Below are 17,842 nucleotides of genomic sequence, written 5' to 3' on the forward strand. Positions count from 1 at the left end.
GATGAGGAAGATGTCACTGTGTTAGCACCTGCTGCGTGCCAGGGACAACTCTAGGAGTGTTCCCTGTAACAACTCACAGGCTCCACACCCCACCCCTAAGACAATCATCCTCAATTGTGCAGGGGGGGAAACCAAGGCACATGCTGTGCTAAGAAGAGGAGCCAGGGTTCAAGAACTGGGTCAGCAGCTGAGGGAGGGGAATGTGGAGGCTTAAGAGATCCCCGTAGGGTGGCATGTTAGCCAGCTGTTTGTGAAATGGAACACATGCTAAACATAACAGGGCTCTTTGCCATTGAAAGACATCCTCTGGGGACACATTCATGTTCCAGTTTGGGGGCGGGGGTAAGATCACTAATCACACTCTAGTTCGTATGTCAGGGATAAAACCAGGTGCTCAAAGCTGGCATGTTTCAGTTGAGGGCTTCCTGGGAAAGGGAGGGAGACCCTAGCTCAGGGGCAGACCCAGGGCCAGGCATGGGGAGTCAGCCCGAGGCACAGAGGATGGGGCCACGGCACTCACCCGAGCGGGCGTTGATCCGAAACTGGGAGGAACCCTCCAAGGAGTAGATGATGGACTCCTGACCATACTCTCGGGAGCGGTCCAGGTCTGTGGCATTCAGGAACAGCACCGTGGCTCCTTCCGGGAGACAAACGGGAAATGTTCAACCTAGGCTTGTGGCTTGAGGCCTTGGGAGCAGGACCTGAGACCTCCTGCTGACCAGCCTTCAGGAGGCAGGAAACCTGCCACTGGGGCACCCAGGGATGAGAATGGGCTCAACCCCCAGAGCTCCCTAGGCTGCGTGGGGACAAGGCTCCATGGGAGGGGGTCCCGGAGCCCTGGGGGGGATTAAACCTGCTGCTCCTGCCCATCCCCCACCCCTAGGGAACTTTCCACTGCTCTCCCCCAACTCCCTCTGGCAGCTCACCAGAGAAAATACACTCAGATGGACCATCTTTGACTTTGAGTCAAAAAGAAATGAAGCCCTATATTAAATTATTCCACGTTTATTGTATTCAATTTTGGTCTTGTTTCATCTTGTTCACAAGGGGAAATTTATAAGGGTTTTTATTTTCTCTTTAATATCTAGTTAAGGCCCTCACCGTCATGTCTGTTTCTGTGAAACCCTGGGTCAGGGGACCAGCCTTTCCAGCGGCCCTTGCCAGAGACCCTGAAAGCGGCCTGTCCCAAGGCCACTCCAGGTTATGGGGTCCAGCCCTCCAGTTGTCTCCCACTGCCACCTAATGGCCACACTGAGGAGATTCAGTGTGTGGCCTTTCAGAGTCATGGCGCCCAGGCTGGAATCCCAGGGGACCTTCTGGCAACTAAGCCTCAGCTTCCTCCTCTATAAAATGGTCCACCTGGAAAGCCAGCTTATGGGGCTGTTGGTGAGGACCCTGGGGACAAGCAGGGTGCAGGCCCACGGCAGCTCTCACCGAGCCACACACGGGGGTTACTCTTGTGTGGATGAAGCAGGAGTCCCAGTGGTCTAAGGGGCCAGGCAGGGGGCTGTGAGACAGGCAGGTCTTTCTGGCACCTTCCAGGGAGTGTAAGGCCTTGGCTCCCCAGTCTTACCCTGAGCAGGGGGACAGGAAAGAGATCCTGGGGATGCCTGACTGGGACAGGGAAGGGTGGGTTGGGCCCAGCCTGGGACCCACCCAGGAAGTCCTCAGACACCAGGAACATATCTAGAGACTCTCCTGAGAAGGCCCCATGGTGACACAGAAGGTCACCCTCCAGATATAGCAGCAATTCCTCACCTGGGGGTTTCCCCCACTAGAACAGTCCACCCTAGATGTAAGGGTGAGCTATCAGCCTGCCCCCAGGACAGAGAGGGTCCCCGGGGAACCCGAATGTGGAGCTGGGGGTCCCGGGTCTGCAAGCTGGACCCTGCCACCAAATTCATGGCCGTGAGATGAGCGTCCCCTTCTATTTCTCACATAGGAACACAGCCGGCCTGGCCTCACAACATGATTCAGTCCTCTCTGCACACGCTCACTTAATCAAGCTTGTTCTGTGACTGATCGCTAACTGTTCTCTCCCCTGCTGGAGAGCAGCTGAAGGAGAGTGGGGACCAAGCACCCAGGACAGTGCCTGCACGTTGTGGGTGCTCTGCAAACAGCCGCTGGCTGGCAGATGACTAGACTTGTCATGGGTGTGTCCGCTGGCCTCCTGCCTCCACAGCCTCCCCCCACCGGGGCCTGTACCTGCCATGATGTTCTCCACCACGGAGACAAAGTAGGCAGGCTTGCTGAAGGTGGGCGGGTTGTCGTTCTCATCCTGGATGGAAGGGAAACAGGTTTTCAGAGCCAGGGAGGCCAGCAGGGCTGGTTGGCTGCCCGAGGGGAGGCTGGGGACGGGGGGCTGGCACAGAGGAGCTTTGGCCTTGATGTATAACCAGAGCCAGGTGGGGTGTCATGGGGGGGCGGGTGTTCCCCTGGCTGGGGTACAGTTTGGGGAGACACGTAAGAGCCAGGAAGATGGAAAAGGAAGGCAGCGGTGGGGTTGCCTAGAACTCTCAGCTTCCTTCTCTCCCATTGGTTTTCGAGCGCATCTCCAAGCTTTACTCCTGTTCTGCTCAGCTCAGCACCCTCCATGCTGGGGGTGCCCGCTTGAAACTTCCCTCCCAGCAGCTCTAAGATGGCGATGGAAGGTTCTAAGACCCTTACCACCAGAAGGAAAGGGAGAAAGGAACACCCAGACCTGAAGTTCCTGGTTTCCAGAGCCCGGATTCCAGGCCCCTCTGCGCAGGTAGGAACAAGAGCGGCTCCTCCACCCACTGGGGCAAAGCCTGGCCCGGAGCCTGCCACCTCCAGTTCTCCAGCAGTCCCTCATCCCATCCTGCCTCCACCAGAGACCAGCCTCGGTGACACAGTGGCCAGGAGCTGGTAAAGGCCAAGGGGCTGAACTGGCCCAGACTTGGCCTCCTCCTTCTCCCCCTGCTCCTCTGTCTCCCTCTTCCACTCTCCGGATGATCTCTACGCCCTCCAAGACTCTGGTCCTTGCCCACTGCTTTTTGTAAGCACTCAACATGAATTTCTTTCTATTGACCTCTTGGAGGAAGCCCCCAGGCCCCCTGACTCTGAGCCTTTCCCCTTCCCCTGGGAGCCCTGGGCGTGGTGGCCCCCGGGGAGTCTGCAGTATTCACAGCACAGGCTTCCCTCACGGACCTGGGAGCTCCTTGAGGGGCAGACTTCCCTAGAAGCCCGCTTTGCTAGCATCACTTATACCCGAGCAGCAATGAAAGTGAGACAGGCATGACAGCTGGCTGTCCACGCCTCAGAACTTTCGAGAACCCCATCCTGCCGGAACTGCAGACTGTGGGTACCCAGAAAGGAATGCCGCTCTTCTTCCCCAGCCTGTCCCCGGGCTCTGGGCTGTGCAGCACCTCCCCCCCACCCCTCTGCCTCGGAGAACTGGTGGCGTGAAGGCTCACCTGCCATCCAGTGCCCCAACAGCATGCCGGGGCATCCCCCCAGTGCAGGCGCCAATGCCCCATATATGTATATATTTAAGCCTTCCGCTTGGCTGCGCGAGACGGCGCTGAGAATGTCAGTGACAGAGCGTGAGGCAGAAACTTATTAGCGGTGATATTTCCCCGGATCCTGGCACTGCATTCGCTATTAGTTCTAATTCAGCGGCTCCCTCTACAAAAGCTTATTGTCCCCTAATGGGAAATCTACAAACCAAGTTTGACTTCTTTATTAAAAACCAACAAGCAGTGGGTGAAAAGGAATCACCTGGCGCCCCCCCCTCCCCCACCCCTTTCTCCTCCAGGAGCCTCCCACCCCCAACCAGTGCCAGAGACGCTGCTGTGAACTTCTCATCTCTCATCTTTGCCCCCAGTTGAGAGAAAATCCCTTTGGTGGATGGAGGAGGCAGCTTAGACAAGTGACAGATACTTAAAAATCACCCATGTGCAAAATCAACCCAAAGGCGATGACCTTTTCAAGTGCGGTCCTTAGACAAAAGTGACTAGTGACTACACCACCCCAAAGCCCTGCTTGAGGGAGTATGGTCCCTCACGGCCAAGGTGGCTCCTGTCTTTGTTGCCAGAACCCCCGCCCCACCCTTCCCCACTGTCAGGGCCGGAGCACACCTGGAGGGAAACTGTGGGGCCCTTGCTGGTCTGCAGGACAGCTTTGAGGGAATTTGAAAATGACTCTTTCTGCTCAGCTCAAGTAGCTCCAGGCCCAGTGGATCCCTGCCCCCACCCAGCCCTGCACACGGATACCCTGCTGTCTGGCTTCAGGGAGGGAGGCCAAGGCTGCTGACCCCTCTTTTTTTTTTTTTTTTTTAAAGATTATTTATTTATTTACTTGACAGAGAGAGAGAGAGAGATCATAAGTAGATGGAGAGGCAGGCAGAGAGAGAGAGAGGGAAGCAGGCTCCCTGCCGAGCGGAGAACCCGATGCAGGACTCGATCCCAGGACTCTGAGATCATGACCCGAGCCGAAGGCAGCGGCTTAACCCACTGAGCCACCCAGGCGCTCCTGCTGACTCCTCTTTTATTCACAGTGAATGAAAGGTTCATTTGGCTCCTTGGCCACCCTCTTCCTGCTTGCTTGGGTTCCCCCCAGAGAAGCCAAGGTGAAAGGAGGAAGAGGCCCTTTCTGGGTTCCTTAACTGAGCCACCGGTGGGGAAGCTGGGGTTTGGGGCAGTCCCTGGGTTTCAAGATCCCATCAAGGCTGACCTTGGAAGGCCTTGCTCCTCAAAGTGTGGTCCCCTGACCTGAAGCGTCCGCATTGCCTGGACTTTGCTGGGAATGCAGAGCCTTGGCCCCTGCTTAGGTCCACTAAATAAGAATTTAAGATCTCCAGGAGATCCACGCAAACTGCGAGGTGTACTGATTTCAATCGCACGCAGCTAGGGATTTCCGAGGCTTCGGGCCTAGGAGTATACTGGAAAGGATGTGAACTCAGGAGTCAGACAGGTCAGGATTCCAATCCTAGCTCACCAGGACTGGCAGCAAACTCAAGTGCCACTTATTAGCCAGAGAGAGAGGAAGGCCCTGGGGATCCTGGACCTGCTATATTTTGCCTCATCTGTGGAATGGGATTGGGAAAGTTTTAATTTCCACGTGGCCAACTCTGCCTATCCATACCTGGGCTGGTATAGATCACCTCAACTTATTTTCTAACTCCTCCCCTATTCTCACCTTCTCCCTCATCCGCTTCCCCCAAACTGAGAGTGTATCTTCTCTGTCTGGCTGAGTTCTCGGAAATTCCCATGGGTACCAGAGATAGCCGGGAGCACAGATGCTGCCGACGGTATGCACGACCATCCTACCAGCTGCAACGACAGCCAACATAACAGGTGTCAAGAGCCACCTGCGTGATCTCAAGCCTCATGACAATACCATGACGTGGTACCATGATTATCCCCATTTTGCAGATGAAGAGACTGAGGTTGAGAAAGACAGAGAGTTTAGGACCCCAGGTCATAGAGTTAGAGGGTGGCAGAGCTGGGTCTCAGAGCCATACGCCTCCCAAACTCTGTTCCTTCCTTCATTCCTTGAGGAGAGGGCAGGTTTCACAGACACTGTTGTTCCCTCCCATCCCTGCCGCTGCACCTTGCTCACTGGGAAAAGTCACCATGCCTGAGCAGACAATACCAAGCAGTTGAAAATGGTGGGTCGCTTGAGCTTGGGAGTGTGACCAGGACTGGGGTGCTTTGGGGGCTGAGTTTAATCAAGATGGGTAAACTAGGGTTGGGGCCACATGGAGAAGGAACTCAAGAACGGGGTCATAATTGACAAGGAATGCATTCTGCTTCTTTGGTGCCCGACTGCCCTGGTGCTTCAAAGTGGGGTGCTGTGGGTAAAGGCAGGCCGTGAGTGTTTAGGGTTCTGTGGATCTCCTCTTTCCCGGCCACCCCTCCCCCCAGCCTCCCACCACTCCCTGAAACCGGCGAGGGACCCCAGACTATGCTTTTCCCTTTGCTGGTTCTTCACAGCCTCACCCTCTGATGCCACCCCTAGATCCTGCTCCTGGCTGCCCACATGAAGGGCTCCCCCCGAGGCATCACCCTCCACCTCATCACTGCCAGCCCATCCTAGGGAGCAAGCGAGTAGGGTTCCCTGCCCATAGAAGGACCATCCCACCAGGCAGCTGGCCCTTGGGCCTCTGCTCTGGGTTGAGAGGATGAGGCTTGGTAAAGCCAGGTGTGGGGCAGTGCCAGAAGCTACTGGTGAAGCCATCTGGGACAGAAAGGTCATCCAGCACTTCTGCACGGGAGATTTTGCAGAGCGCACGTCAGATCACAGTGTATCTCCTAACCTGCCCATCTAATCTAATCTTCCTGGAGTCTGAAATGCACTAACTCTTCCGTCAACACACACTCATGGCTCCTGCAGGCAGCAGCCTTTATGAGATGGGGGTTGGGGAGGGGGATGCTTGTGCATGCACAGTGGGGAAAGGTCACTGATGCCCCCTTCAGACCACGATCTGCATCCCTGGGATCGCTAGCGGGGCAGCACGGGGCAAATGAACTGGCGTGGAGATGGATTCAGTGACTGATAATTTCAGACACGGAGAGCACTAACGTGTGTTTGATATTCATGTCAGGCCAGCTGTGGCTGGGTTTCAGGCCTCTTTAGATCTTCAGAGGAGCGGACAAAGGAAAGAGAAAAGGAAGAGGGGGATACATAGAGAGAAAGAGACAGGAGAGAGATGACCTCCCTGTAATTTCCCTTCAACTTCACAAAGCATGGCTCTACACGACGGAATCCCATGACATTTCCTCCTGCTTGAGCCCCAGTTCCTGTTCCCCACCAGCGGGCATCCTGAGCCCCCCTAAAGAAGTTAGAGTAGGATGGTGGGGCTCTTCTCACATCCCAGGGCCTGGCCTTCCTGGCTGAGCTAGGGGGCAGCTTGGCGGTTCAGCGATGGCAGAAGTTTGCAGGACAGTCTGCTGAGTGACTCCCCGAGCTGCAGGGACAGCCAAGGATGTAGGGACACAGTCTGACACCACTGGGTTCAGGCAGGGCGCCCAACACTCACCACTCTTTACCCTGGGAAGGTAAGCCCAACACTCACTCACTTGAAAGGGCAAGACCAGCACCCCGGATACTTACAAACACCTCGATGGTGACAGGGACAGTGCTGTTCAGAGGGGGGTTGCCAGCGTCCTTAGCCATGACCGTCAGGTAAATCAGCCCATTGGGTATCTGCTCATAATCCAGGGGACGGCTCACGCTGATCACTGAAATGACAGGAACATGGCCCCAGGCCTCCTATAAGCAGACTTTAGATGCCCATCCAGCCAGGGGTCTTCTTTGGGCAGAGAGGCTGTGGCTGGCACAGGCTGGCCAGCTCTGCCTCATTCCCCGCCCCCCCCCACCACCACCGGCTCTGAATTCCTGGAGCCTCGTGGTCTTGACTTTGGTGAGGTACAATGCTGAGCACAGCTGGTGTTGACTGTCTTGGTGGTAATGTAACCACTGCTTTACAGGTGAGGAAACCAAGCTCAGAGAGGCTCAGTAACTTGGCCAAAGTCACACAGCCAGTACCGTGTTAGAGGCGGGGCTTGAGCCTGTGTTTCTCTGAATCCAGAGCCCAGGCTCCCTAGTAGGTGCTATTGCCTGCTCATCTGTCTGTCTGTCTCACCCACTTATCTGGCACTCTCCATCAGCCTGGAAGCCTCTCAGAGGGCAGGGTCATGCCTCTGGCTCTCTAGTTTGGTCTTCTACCAGTTCTCCCTCCAGATATGCAGAAAGCTCATCCACTCACTGCCCAGCCTCAGGGCTGCTGGGGTGATGCCGACAGTGGGGTGCAGATGGCAGCTCCTTCCTCAGTCTCTCTGGCCCTGCCTGATCCCTCCCATGGCCTCTGTCCTCTCTCTCCTTCCCTCCTGTGCCTCCTCCCTTTACCCCGTGGGCTCTCCATGCCCATCCTATCCAGCAGCCTGCTCTGGGCACTGCTGACCCCCTTGGGGGGACCCTCAGGTGTGGCCAATTTTACTCTCAGCAGAACCTTGCTTGAAGGGGGTAAAGACAGCTCTAAAGCCAGAGGCAGGCAGAAGTGAGGGGGATCCGGGGGCAGCTGAGAGATGTCGCCTTCTGATGTCCCCACTGTGGCACATGCCTGAACTCTCCCACAGGTATTCTCCTGCCTGGGGAGGGAAGGCATATGGGCTCCCACGTGGGGGGCATAGGTGGTCTGCTGGGGCATTATGACATATGAAATCACCACTTTCTACACGGAAAATGGAAGTAAAAGCTTTGCTTTAGTAATATAAAACCTAAGGGAGGGTCTAGCTACGAAGAGGCAGGGGTGTGCCAGTGGGCAAAGACACTTCAGGTCCTTGAGGGGGTGGGGCATAGATTTTAGAGAGAACATTGGGCTGTAGCATCTGGAGTGAGGACTGCAGTTTCCGTGACCTCGTCTCCCTGACCTGACTGCGGGGTACAGGAGGAGGGAGTGCTGGACTCAGAGTTACCCAGAGTGCATGGGGTCTGCCTTGGGGTCACCTATGCCATCTTCAAGCATTCGGGAAGCTTCCCACAGGAGGAGATGTCCAAATGACCAGCCTAAGGCCAAAGGAAGGCAGAGCAAAGAGACTGAGAGGAAGGGTTTTCCTGGCAGAAGGAACAGACTCAGCAAAGACATGGGAGTGACCAGTAAGGGGAGAGTGTCAAGGGTCTCAGAGAGGCTGGGACCTGGTGTGGAGACAGACATGCTGAAGGAAGAGGCTGGAGCAGCAACCCAGAGCCAGATCACATGTGTGTCTGTTGCTGGCCCCCTCTGCTGTGTGACCTCGGGCAAGTCACTCCTATCTCTGGGCCTTTGTTGCCCCTCCTCTGAGAAACAAGGCTGTCTCAAGATCTTGGAGCTGAAGGCTGCTGCTGCTACTCCCTGCCTGGGTTCTGGGGATCAGGAGTCCCAGGAGGGCTGTCGGGGTGAGGCCCAGAGTCTGGGACTGTGCCTGAGCCAAGCAGGGAGTGGTCACTGCCTGTGAGGCTGCTGAAGCGGGCCCAGAGCGTCGGGAGGCGCAGCCAACAAGCCTCTACCTCACGGACCTGGCCAGGCAGCCAGGGTAAGAACGAGGGGACCTGCAGACTGTGGTGATATCAGATGCGGAGCTGCCCATGGCCTGAGACCCAGAGAAAGATGGAGCTGTTCCTACAGAAGGGCGATCCCAGGCCTGTGTCCCTCACCCTGGCTGATGGGCTGTGGGGCAGCTCCCTGGCTTGTCCAGGGTGTCTGGGAGACAGACAGCCACACCCCTCCTGATGGCCTTCTGGGGTGACTGACACCGCCTCTCCCCTCGCCCCCCGAGAGCATCGTGGGTGCGCCGCCCTGCTCTGGCCCGCCGCCCCTCCTCCCTGGGCGGCCCCTCGCGCCAGCACAAATACCTCCATAGCCCTCGTACACGCTGATGTCGAAGTAGCTGCCAAAGGCGGAAGCGTTGACGATGCTGTAGGTGATCTGGTTGTTGGGAGGGGAGTCCTCATCGGTTGCCTGGGGAGAAGAGCACAGACAGGACCTGTGAGCCCTCAGGGGCTGGGGCTGGAAGAGGGCAGGTGGGAGGGGAGGGATGATCCCTTCAGGGTCGCCTGCTTTGGGAGATCCAGGCCTTCCTTGTCCCTCAGCCGGAGGCCACTCTCTGGCTCCCCACAGACACAACTCATGTCGGGGTGTGGAGGGAGTGTGGGAATCCAGAAGGTCTGCTGGAGGCCTAGGGGAAAGGGGGAAGCCCGGGGCTTACCCTGAGGATGAGAGGGTCGCCACCATCCCTGGCACGACCATCTTATAGACCCTTTGGTCTCAGCTTGAGCAGCCCAACCACAGAGGGCCCTCACTGACCTCTGGACCAGGTAGGCCCTGCGCTATGTGCCTCCTTAGTCCCTCCACACCCAGCCGTGGCTTCCCGTTTCATTTCTGCCTGCCTCCCTCAGACTGTCAGCTCTGTGCCAGCAGGAAACTTAACTTCTCGATGGCTCCTGTGTACCTGTAGTCCGGCACAATTTTTGGCACACAGTAGGTGTCAAATAAATGCATACTGCACGAATACAAGGTGGGGTGGATGCCCTGGAATGAGGTCAGAGATCCCTCTTTCTCTCTGGGGTGCCTGAATTAATTAGCTTCTTTTCAGAGGTCTCTGCTCCTAGAGAGGCTCCAAGGGGCTCCCACTGCTCTGGTGTACTGGGAGCCGAGTGGGGTGGGATGGCATGGGGGTGCGGGTTCTTCCTTCTCTGCAACCTCCCGTGCCCACCCCTGGTCTCTTGCCTTTCTTCCTGCCCACTTCAGAATCCAGCTCTAAAGGGAGGCACTCTGGGTGGGCACAAGTGGGGAAGGGGAGTGAGGACATCAAGAAGTCTCTGGTCTGGGGTGCCTGGGTGGCTCAGTGGGTTAAAGCCTCTGCCTTCGGCTCAGGTCATGATCCCAGGGTACTGGGATCGAGCCCTGCATCGGGCTCTCTGCTCAGTGGGGAGCCTGCTTTCCCCATTCTCTCTGCCTGCCTCTCTGCCTACTTGTGATCTCTGTCAAATAAATAAAATCTTAAAAAAAAAAAAAAAGTCTCTGGTCAGAGTTACTCTGTGTGGGGGGAACTCACTGCAGGAGGATTTTGGGAGTATGGGGTCCCAAGTGGAGATCCTGCTTGCCACTTGCCAAGCGGGGCGGGGGGGGGAACATCCCTTTGCTGAATGGTGACCTGAAATTTAAGCTGACCCAGACACTTGCCCCACTCGGTTGCCAGGGACACCAGGGAAAGCTCAGACGCCTGATGCAAATTGGGGCTGAGTTCTTTGTGGATGGCAGTTTGGTGTCTCTCGCGGCAGCTTCCACAGGGCGGTGGGCAGGCCGAGGCTGCCGAGGGGAGGACAGGAGGGAGGCTGGGTGGCAGGATGCTCTGGCTTCTTACCCGGAGCCGCACCAGCTGGGTGACAGAAGGCTCGTTTTCCCTCAGAGCCCCCACATAGGCATCCTTCTGGAAGGTAGGCACGTTGTCGTTGACATCCAACACGTTGATCCTGACCCGGCCTGTGGTCTCCTCACCACCCCCATCCCGGGCGATGATTGTCAAGGTGAAGCGCTGGATGAGCTCGTAGTCCAGTCTGGCAATGAGCATGATGAGTCCAGTGTCCTTGTCCAGAGAGAACCTGTGTCAGGTGGGACAGGGGGAGAGAAAGGGCCCCAGGCGTAAAGTCAAGCAGCTCAAAGATAAGGCCTGTATTTACTAGCCTGTCCTTGCCCGAAGGCATAAACAGAAATAAAGTCAGAAGTCTGCCCTCTCTTCACTTGCCCTGACTCAGAAGAGTGTCTGTTTCTAACGGGGAGTGGGGTGGGAAGTGGTGGGCAGGGGTGAGGAGCACACGGGAGTGGGGAATAGCCCGGTACTGAAAGGGCAGGAGCAGGTTGATTTCATCAGAGGGAACTCGGCAGAATGACCCTCCTCCTTCGTGAACAGGAGTTTCTGCCTACTGTCCACATTCAGATGCTGGAGAACAAGGATGGTCAGAAATTCTGCCATTCCAGATGCTTTGGCTCCTAAATGTTCTAGGCAGGTGGTAAAGCATCCAGCTAGGGGAAGAGGTCATGGGTCATCTCTCGGGAGAGAGCCCTTCTCTTCTGCCCCAGGGTGGAGCCCTGGCTAAGAGCCTAGTATGTATCTCCTGGGGAGAAGCGAGGTCCAGCGAGACCATCCCTCTAGCCTCCTCCTCTAAACAGTCCCTCGGGAGCCTCCCTTGAGTCGAAAGTTGGCACCTGTATGCCCAGATCTGGTCCTCTGAGCCTAGAAGTTCCTGGCTCCAGGACCAGGGAAGAAGACGGGAAGGGATGAGGAAACCCAAGTTGACCGGCACAAGGCCGTGTGGACACGGGGGCCCAGAGGGACAGAGATGCCCTGTGCATGCCTCCTGCTGCTGGCTCCTTCCTGCCTCCGTGAGGCTCCACCCAGAGCGGGAGAGCAAGGCTGGACGGCTAATAATCTGTCTCTTCCTGAGCGCCCCCACAGCCAGCCAGGGCCCGGACCGCAAGCTGACAGCCTGTCTTCCTCATCCTGCAGAGCATCCAGATGCCTCAGACATGCTAACTCCACTTGGTTTTGATAATTAAAAATGAGAGGGTTTCCCCTTCTGCTTAACTAAGGACGAGGAAAGAGATGGCCCAAAGCCATGGTGGGTGACAGGGCGAGGCTGGCAGCAGCCTGGCGGTGAGGCGAGTTACCCCCCACCCCCCCAGCGGCTGAGGGATGCGGCGGGCCCCCTCTTGCTGGAGGCCACGTATCCCGGTGGTGAAGACCGCGCGCAGGCACCGGGCCCTAGACCTTACTGGCTGTGTGACTTCGGGCAAATGTCTCAGCCTCTCTGAGTTTCTGCCTCTGCAAAGCGCAGACGCTAACAGTGCCTGGTGCTGAGTTCCTCTAGCACTTGGGGGGATGAGATTGGATCACGTGTGGAAAGCTCTTGGCACTGAGCAACACACAGCAAGGGTTCCCAGATGGAAGCTGCAGCTGCTACGGCCTTCGCTAGGTGCTGTCACTCGTGTTCCTGAGCTGCTTCATCCCCAAAGCTAAAGGTTGTCTTTCGAGGGTCAGAAAGACGATCCCTCTGAGGGTTTAGAGGATTTGGCCACGACTGTGCCACGGCGACGGCCATGCTGGCAGGGACTCCCATGGGTTCTGACTCCCTCCCTGCTCAGTGTGTTAGCCATGGCAGCACCGCACCCTCCCTGGCCTCCCTGGGCACTGAGAAGTTTCTGGAACTTTGTGAATAGTGGAGTGCCACTGCTGGGGTAGCATGGGGTGGGGGGCGCTGGGGCAGGGTCTTACCGGTCAGGGTCATCGCTGAAGAAGTAGTTGACTTCGCCGAAGGTGCCCACATCATTGTCTGTTGCCTGCAAAGGTCAGCACAAGAAGTCATTGCTGCCCGCCCCGGCGAGGCTCCTGATCTCCCCGGGAAATGTCCACAGCCGGCCTGTGATTTCAGCAGAGGTTCGGCTTTGGGGGTGGGACTTTTGGCTTCTGCCTCATTCTCGGCTCTGCCGTAGTCCACAGTATAGGTGAAATGACACCATTCATTCACTCATCTGTTCCCTTTTTTTTTTTTTAAGATTTTATTTATTCATTTGACAGAGAGAGAGAGAGAGATCACAAGTAGGCAGAGAGGCAGGCAGAGAGAGAGGGGGAAACAGGATCCCTGCTGAGCAGAGAGCCCGATGCGGGGCTCGATCCCAGGACCCTGAGACCATGATTGAGCCGAAGGCAGAGGCTTAACCCACTGAGCCACCCAGGCGCCCCACCGTCCGTTCCCTATTAAGCACGCACTGTGTGCTGGGCACTGGGACTCTGCTCCGTTCCCAGGCAACTCACTGCCCTGGAGCCGGGCAGCCTGCTGCTGCCACCAGATGCCAGGAGCAAAGGCTTTGGGCTGACCTTGTGGACATCTGCCTTACATTCGGGGCTTCTCGATAAGACTGTGATTGGACAGAGTTTCTGCTAATGAAAATGTTTCATTACTTTTATTTTAGCTTTAGTGAGGTATAATAGACAAATAAAATGGTAACACATCTGAAGTGTACAATGTGATGATTTGATATACATGTTCGCTATAAAAGGATGTCCCCCACTGAGTTAATTAACACATCCATCACTTCCCTTACTTACCATTTTTTTTTTTTTTTTTTTTTTTTGGTGAGAACACGAAGTTCTACTCTCTTAGCAAATTTCAGTTCTACAATACAGCGTTATCAACAGTGGTCATCTTATACGTTAGCTCCTCAGACCCCATTCATCTTACAGCTGAAAGTTGGTACCCTCTTACCAACCTCTATTTTCCCTGCCCTCCATATCTTTGTATCACTTATTTTTTGAGGTTCTCCTGCAAGTTCCTGGATTCTGTGAAATCTATCGAATTCCATGTTCTTTATGATAGACCTGAATGTTTGAGAAAAATTTGTGTTCAGTATACTTAGTTAAAGAAGGCAGAAGAGTGAATAATGTATTTCTACACCAAATGATCCAAGTGAAAAAAAAATGTTTAGACTCAAAGGGTTCAGAACTCAGTTATCTAGGAAACCTGGTTATCCAGAAAGAGGCCATTTCTGGGGCTGGGGGCAGCCGCTTGTGCCCAAGTCCCATTCAACGTGCCCACTGTCTGCCTTCTGGAAGACTGTGTGAGGCCTTCTGCTCAGTCAGGCTCTGAGCATAGCACAGGTTCTCAGGGATGCATTCTAATAAGGGACAAAGACGATGTTGAGCCATGGAAGCCACCCTCCTATGCAGGACTGCTTCCCGGACAGACCCTCTCTCTGAGCCACTCCTCACCACAACCATCATTTACGGAGCACCTTTCACTTGTCCCACATTTTCGTAACCACCCTGCGACATAGGTCCTATTATCAGCACGGCCTCCAATTCACAGACAAGGAAACTGAGGCACAGAGAAGGTAAAGAGCTCCCCCAAGGCTTCGCAGGGATTTGAAGCCAGTGCTGTCTTGCCACGCCCTTGGCCTCCATGTGTTACTGCTCTGAACCGAGAAGGGAGCTTGCTCTCGGAAGAACCTAGACAAAGCTCCTCAGGATAAGCCTGCCTCCCTCCTCCCCTTCCAAGGACCAGAGAAGCAGGGAGGAGCTCCTAAGTTCCCTTTTGCCCCACTGATCATCATCACCACGTGTGGCCGTAGTTAACTCCTGTAAGTGAGGCTTGGCCTGGTGATACCCTCAGGCCCCTTGGTGAGGTGTCAGTGTGGCCTAGAGTCCCCAGTTCCAGGACAGTGCCAACAGTGAGAACACTATGTGACCAAATGTCACCCCCCTCAGGCCTCAGCATCCTGGTGGGTCAGAGGAAAGGGTCTGGGGGAGCAACAGAGGCAAAGCCACACCTACAGGGCTCCCTCCCACCACCCAGTGCCGGGCACAGAGCAGCTGCTGAATGAACGCTTGGAAAAGGAATGAACAAGTTCTAGGAAGAAGGGGGGTGGAGAGCTGGGACAAAGCCAGGAAAGAGAGGAGATTCAAAGGGAAGGGAGCAAAAGGGGCTGAGAAAAGGGGCCAGGGACCCGAGAGAGCAGCTAGGACGTGTGGAGGGGATCAGGAGGAGAGGAAGAGAGGGCTAGGATATGCAGGAACCGAGGGCCCCATCAAATCATAAGGGGGGAGTTTCTGGCCCTAGGGACAAAGCCCTTCATAGCTGGGTGCCCTGTGGAATGGCACTCAGACTGGTAGGGCAGGAAGGAACCCAGAGGTCCCCTTGTCCAGCCCTTTCACAGCTGAGGCCCAGGGAAATTGGGTGACAAGATGGGCTGGTCTTCTCTCCCCAGGCAGACTCTGGCCTCCAAGCCCCCAACCCCCATCTCTGTGTCTTCCCCCGGCAGGCTGGGCACTGCCATGGCTCCCAGAGTGACCCCTTCCTCTGAGGCCTCCCGCTGCCCACCCACGCCGCTGATGCTGACCGGGGAAGATTTGTGAGTCCTTTAGTGCCGCCGTCTAATGACCATATGAAATATGTATGCCCAGCGAAGAGGAGAGGGAGAACTTCCATCTTTCAAATACATGAAGCAGAATCAGAAGAAGATGAAAAGCTGCTTCTGGGGCCCTGCCATGACGGGGGCAGCTGGCGCCCACACGGAGGGCCCTGCCAGGGTGCTCAGGCCAGTGCCCGCGGCAGGGGGCCTGGGTCAAGGGCTCCGTGCCTGGGAGGAGACAGCAAATCCCATCACTCGGCCCTGCCGAAGGCCCTTCTGGGCTCCCCAGTGCCCTGAGGGGACAGTCCCTTCTCCTCCACACACACTCGTGGCTCTGCCCTCTGGGGCCCTGCTGCTGGCTCCAGCCTCGTTGCTGACCTAGGCCAGACCATGTGTGGCTCTGGCCCAGACTGGCACAGCCCATCTGCTCCCCTCTGCCTTGACTGCTTCCTTCCTCCCCTGCCTGGCTCACACCTTTCTGTCCTCCTTGGCTCTCCAAGGCTGGGTTTGGGCTCCGCCCTTCAGGAAAGACTCCCAGCCCTGAAGATGCGGCAGAGAGGAAGCTGTCAGCGGCTGTGTTTCCTCCCTCCCGGCTGTGGCTCCCTGGGGGACACGGTGGGGTCATGGCACCTGCACAGGTTGGGGGGGGGGGTGCTCACGATCTCCGTCCTCTACAGTGACCTCTACATCCAAGCAGTGGCAACATGCATTCCTGCCCCTGGATTTCATTCCAGCCCAGCCCTGTGAGCTGGGTACTGCTACCACCCCTGCTCCTTGCCTTTCCCAAACGAGGAAGCAGACAGGATCTTCCTTAGGAAAGGTGCCCAAGAGCTCTCCACTGCTAAGTGGCAGAGCTGGCCTCCACATCCGTGTCTAAAACCATTTAGCACCTCTGGGTTCCGGGGCAGCCGAAGCGCAGCTCTGCCACGCTGGCTGGCCCAGTGGAGGGCGCTGCGGGGGCCTGCCCCCTCCACCCCTTTCTAATGCACTTTTCAATCAGCCTCCTTCCCAAGCCCTGCTTTGTGCCTGCGACCCTGAAACGCATCCTGTGCCAAACAGCGACCCTTGGGCCTGCTTTAGGAAGGAGGGGCTGGGGAGTAACCAGGATCTCCACAGAGGCCACATGTACTCATTGTGCCAGGAATACCCTCTCTCCGGCTGTGTTAGCCATTGGTGTTGGCTTCTTGCCCCTGGGTCCTTTAGGACCAGTCTTGGTAAGCAGTGAAGTGTACCAGTGTGTGCCCGTGGGTTAGATTCTAGTGCTGGGGGATGGCAGCAGGTTTGCCGAGACAGCAGAGGGGAGGCCCAGATGGCCGGCAATCATAACGTACCCTGGGAATTCCAACAAATGCTAAACCAGGGTTCTAGATCTCCCCTCTGATGTCTCTGCATACCCATTAGCATCCCCCAGGGCTAGAATCTTACCCCCAGATATACGCTGGTAATGCTTTATTGCCTACGCAAGGGCCAGAAGTCAAAAACAATGGCTAACATGATCTTCCTCTGCTCAAAAACCTTCAGTGGCTCCCCATTGTTGCCAAATTAAATCCAGACCAGCACACTTGTGTCAAGCCTGGCTAGCTTTGGAACTCTTTTTTTTTTTTTTTAATTAAAGATTTTTATTTATCTGATAGAGAGACACACAGCGAGAGAGGGAACACAAGCAGGGGGAGTGGGAGAGGGAGATGCAGGCTTTCCGCCAAGCAAGGAGCCCGACAGGACACTCAATCCCAGGACCATGACCCGAGCCAAAGGCAGACGCTTAACGACTAAGCCACCCAGTGCCCCTAGCTTCGGCACTCTTATACCCACCTCTCCATGATGCACTGGGCTGTTCTGGGTTCTCATGGCCTGATTGCACCACACCCCTTCATTCTGTAACTGCCATCCAAACTCCAACCCAGCCCTCAGGACCCACCCCAAATGCCCGGTCACTGAAGGAGCTCCCTGACGGTTCACTGTTCTTGACCTGGGAGCCCTTGGCTGTACCTCTTTTGGAATATGGAGTATAATTTGCCATTTCTGAAAACTGCCCGTGTATTCCCCGCGTCTGCCCCTTGACAGAGAAGTCTGTATCTTACTCATGTTTGTGTCCTCTGTTGTGCTCCGAACAGGGACATGCGCAGAACACGTTGGGAAGGGGCAGAGTGGGTCTAGAGGGCGAGATGGAGGACACCTGGTACACAATGGAGAGAACCTTCGTGAAGACAATGACCAGACCCTTAGTCGTGTAGTCAGTAAATATTTTCTGGGCTCTTCCCATGCCAGTGATTGTACCAGGCACTGGAGTCACAGCTACACGGACGCCAATGCCCTTGCTGGAATGTGACTTACGGATGGGAAGGGAAGATGACGAAAATGCAGGGGAGAAATTACTAAAGAACGTAATTTCAGACAATGCTAACCACTGTGATGAGAATAAAGCAGAAAAGGGGT

General features: G+C 55.9%; 1 protein-coding gene across 3 annotated transcripts in view; it reads right to left on the reverse strand.

The window, feature by feature from the left end:
• Positions 1-17,842, reverse strand: part of CDH23 (cadherin related 23) — a 395,942-nt gene that overhangs the window by 118,216 nt on the left and 259,884 nt on the right. The window contains exons 15-20 of one of the 3 annotated variants that reach the window (XM_032841007.1): positions 12,774-12,838; positions 10,866-11,103; positions 9,355-9,460; positions 7,075-7,202; positions 2,206-2,278; positions 521-637 (exon numbers count right to left, since the gene is read on the reverse strand). In XM_032841007.1, coding sequence (XP_032696898.1) covers positions 521-637; positions 2,206-2,278; positions 7,075-7,202; positions 9,355-9,460; positions 10,866-11,103; positions 12,774-12,838 — 727 coding nt within the window. Of the gene's footprint in view, positions 1-520; positions 638-2,205; positions 2,279-7,074; positions 7,203-9,354; positions 9,461-9,707; positions 9,743-9,805; positions 9,842-10,865; positions 11,104-12,773; positions 12,839-17,842 lie in introns of those variants that run through there. The other 2 variants (XM_032840961.1, XM_032840951.1) reach the window with 2 other exon arrangements.

Source organism: Lontra canadensis, unplaced genomic scaffold (genome assembly GCF_010015895.1).
Source record: "Lontra canadensis isolate GAN:19392208 unplaced genomic scaffold, GSC_riverotter_1.0 scaffold3, whole genome shotgun sequence".
NCBI classification, from domain to species: Eukaryota; Metazoa; Chordata; class Mammalia; order Carnivora; family Mustelidae; genus Lontra; species Lontra canadensis.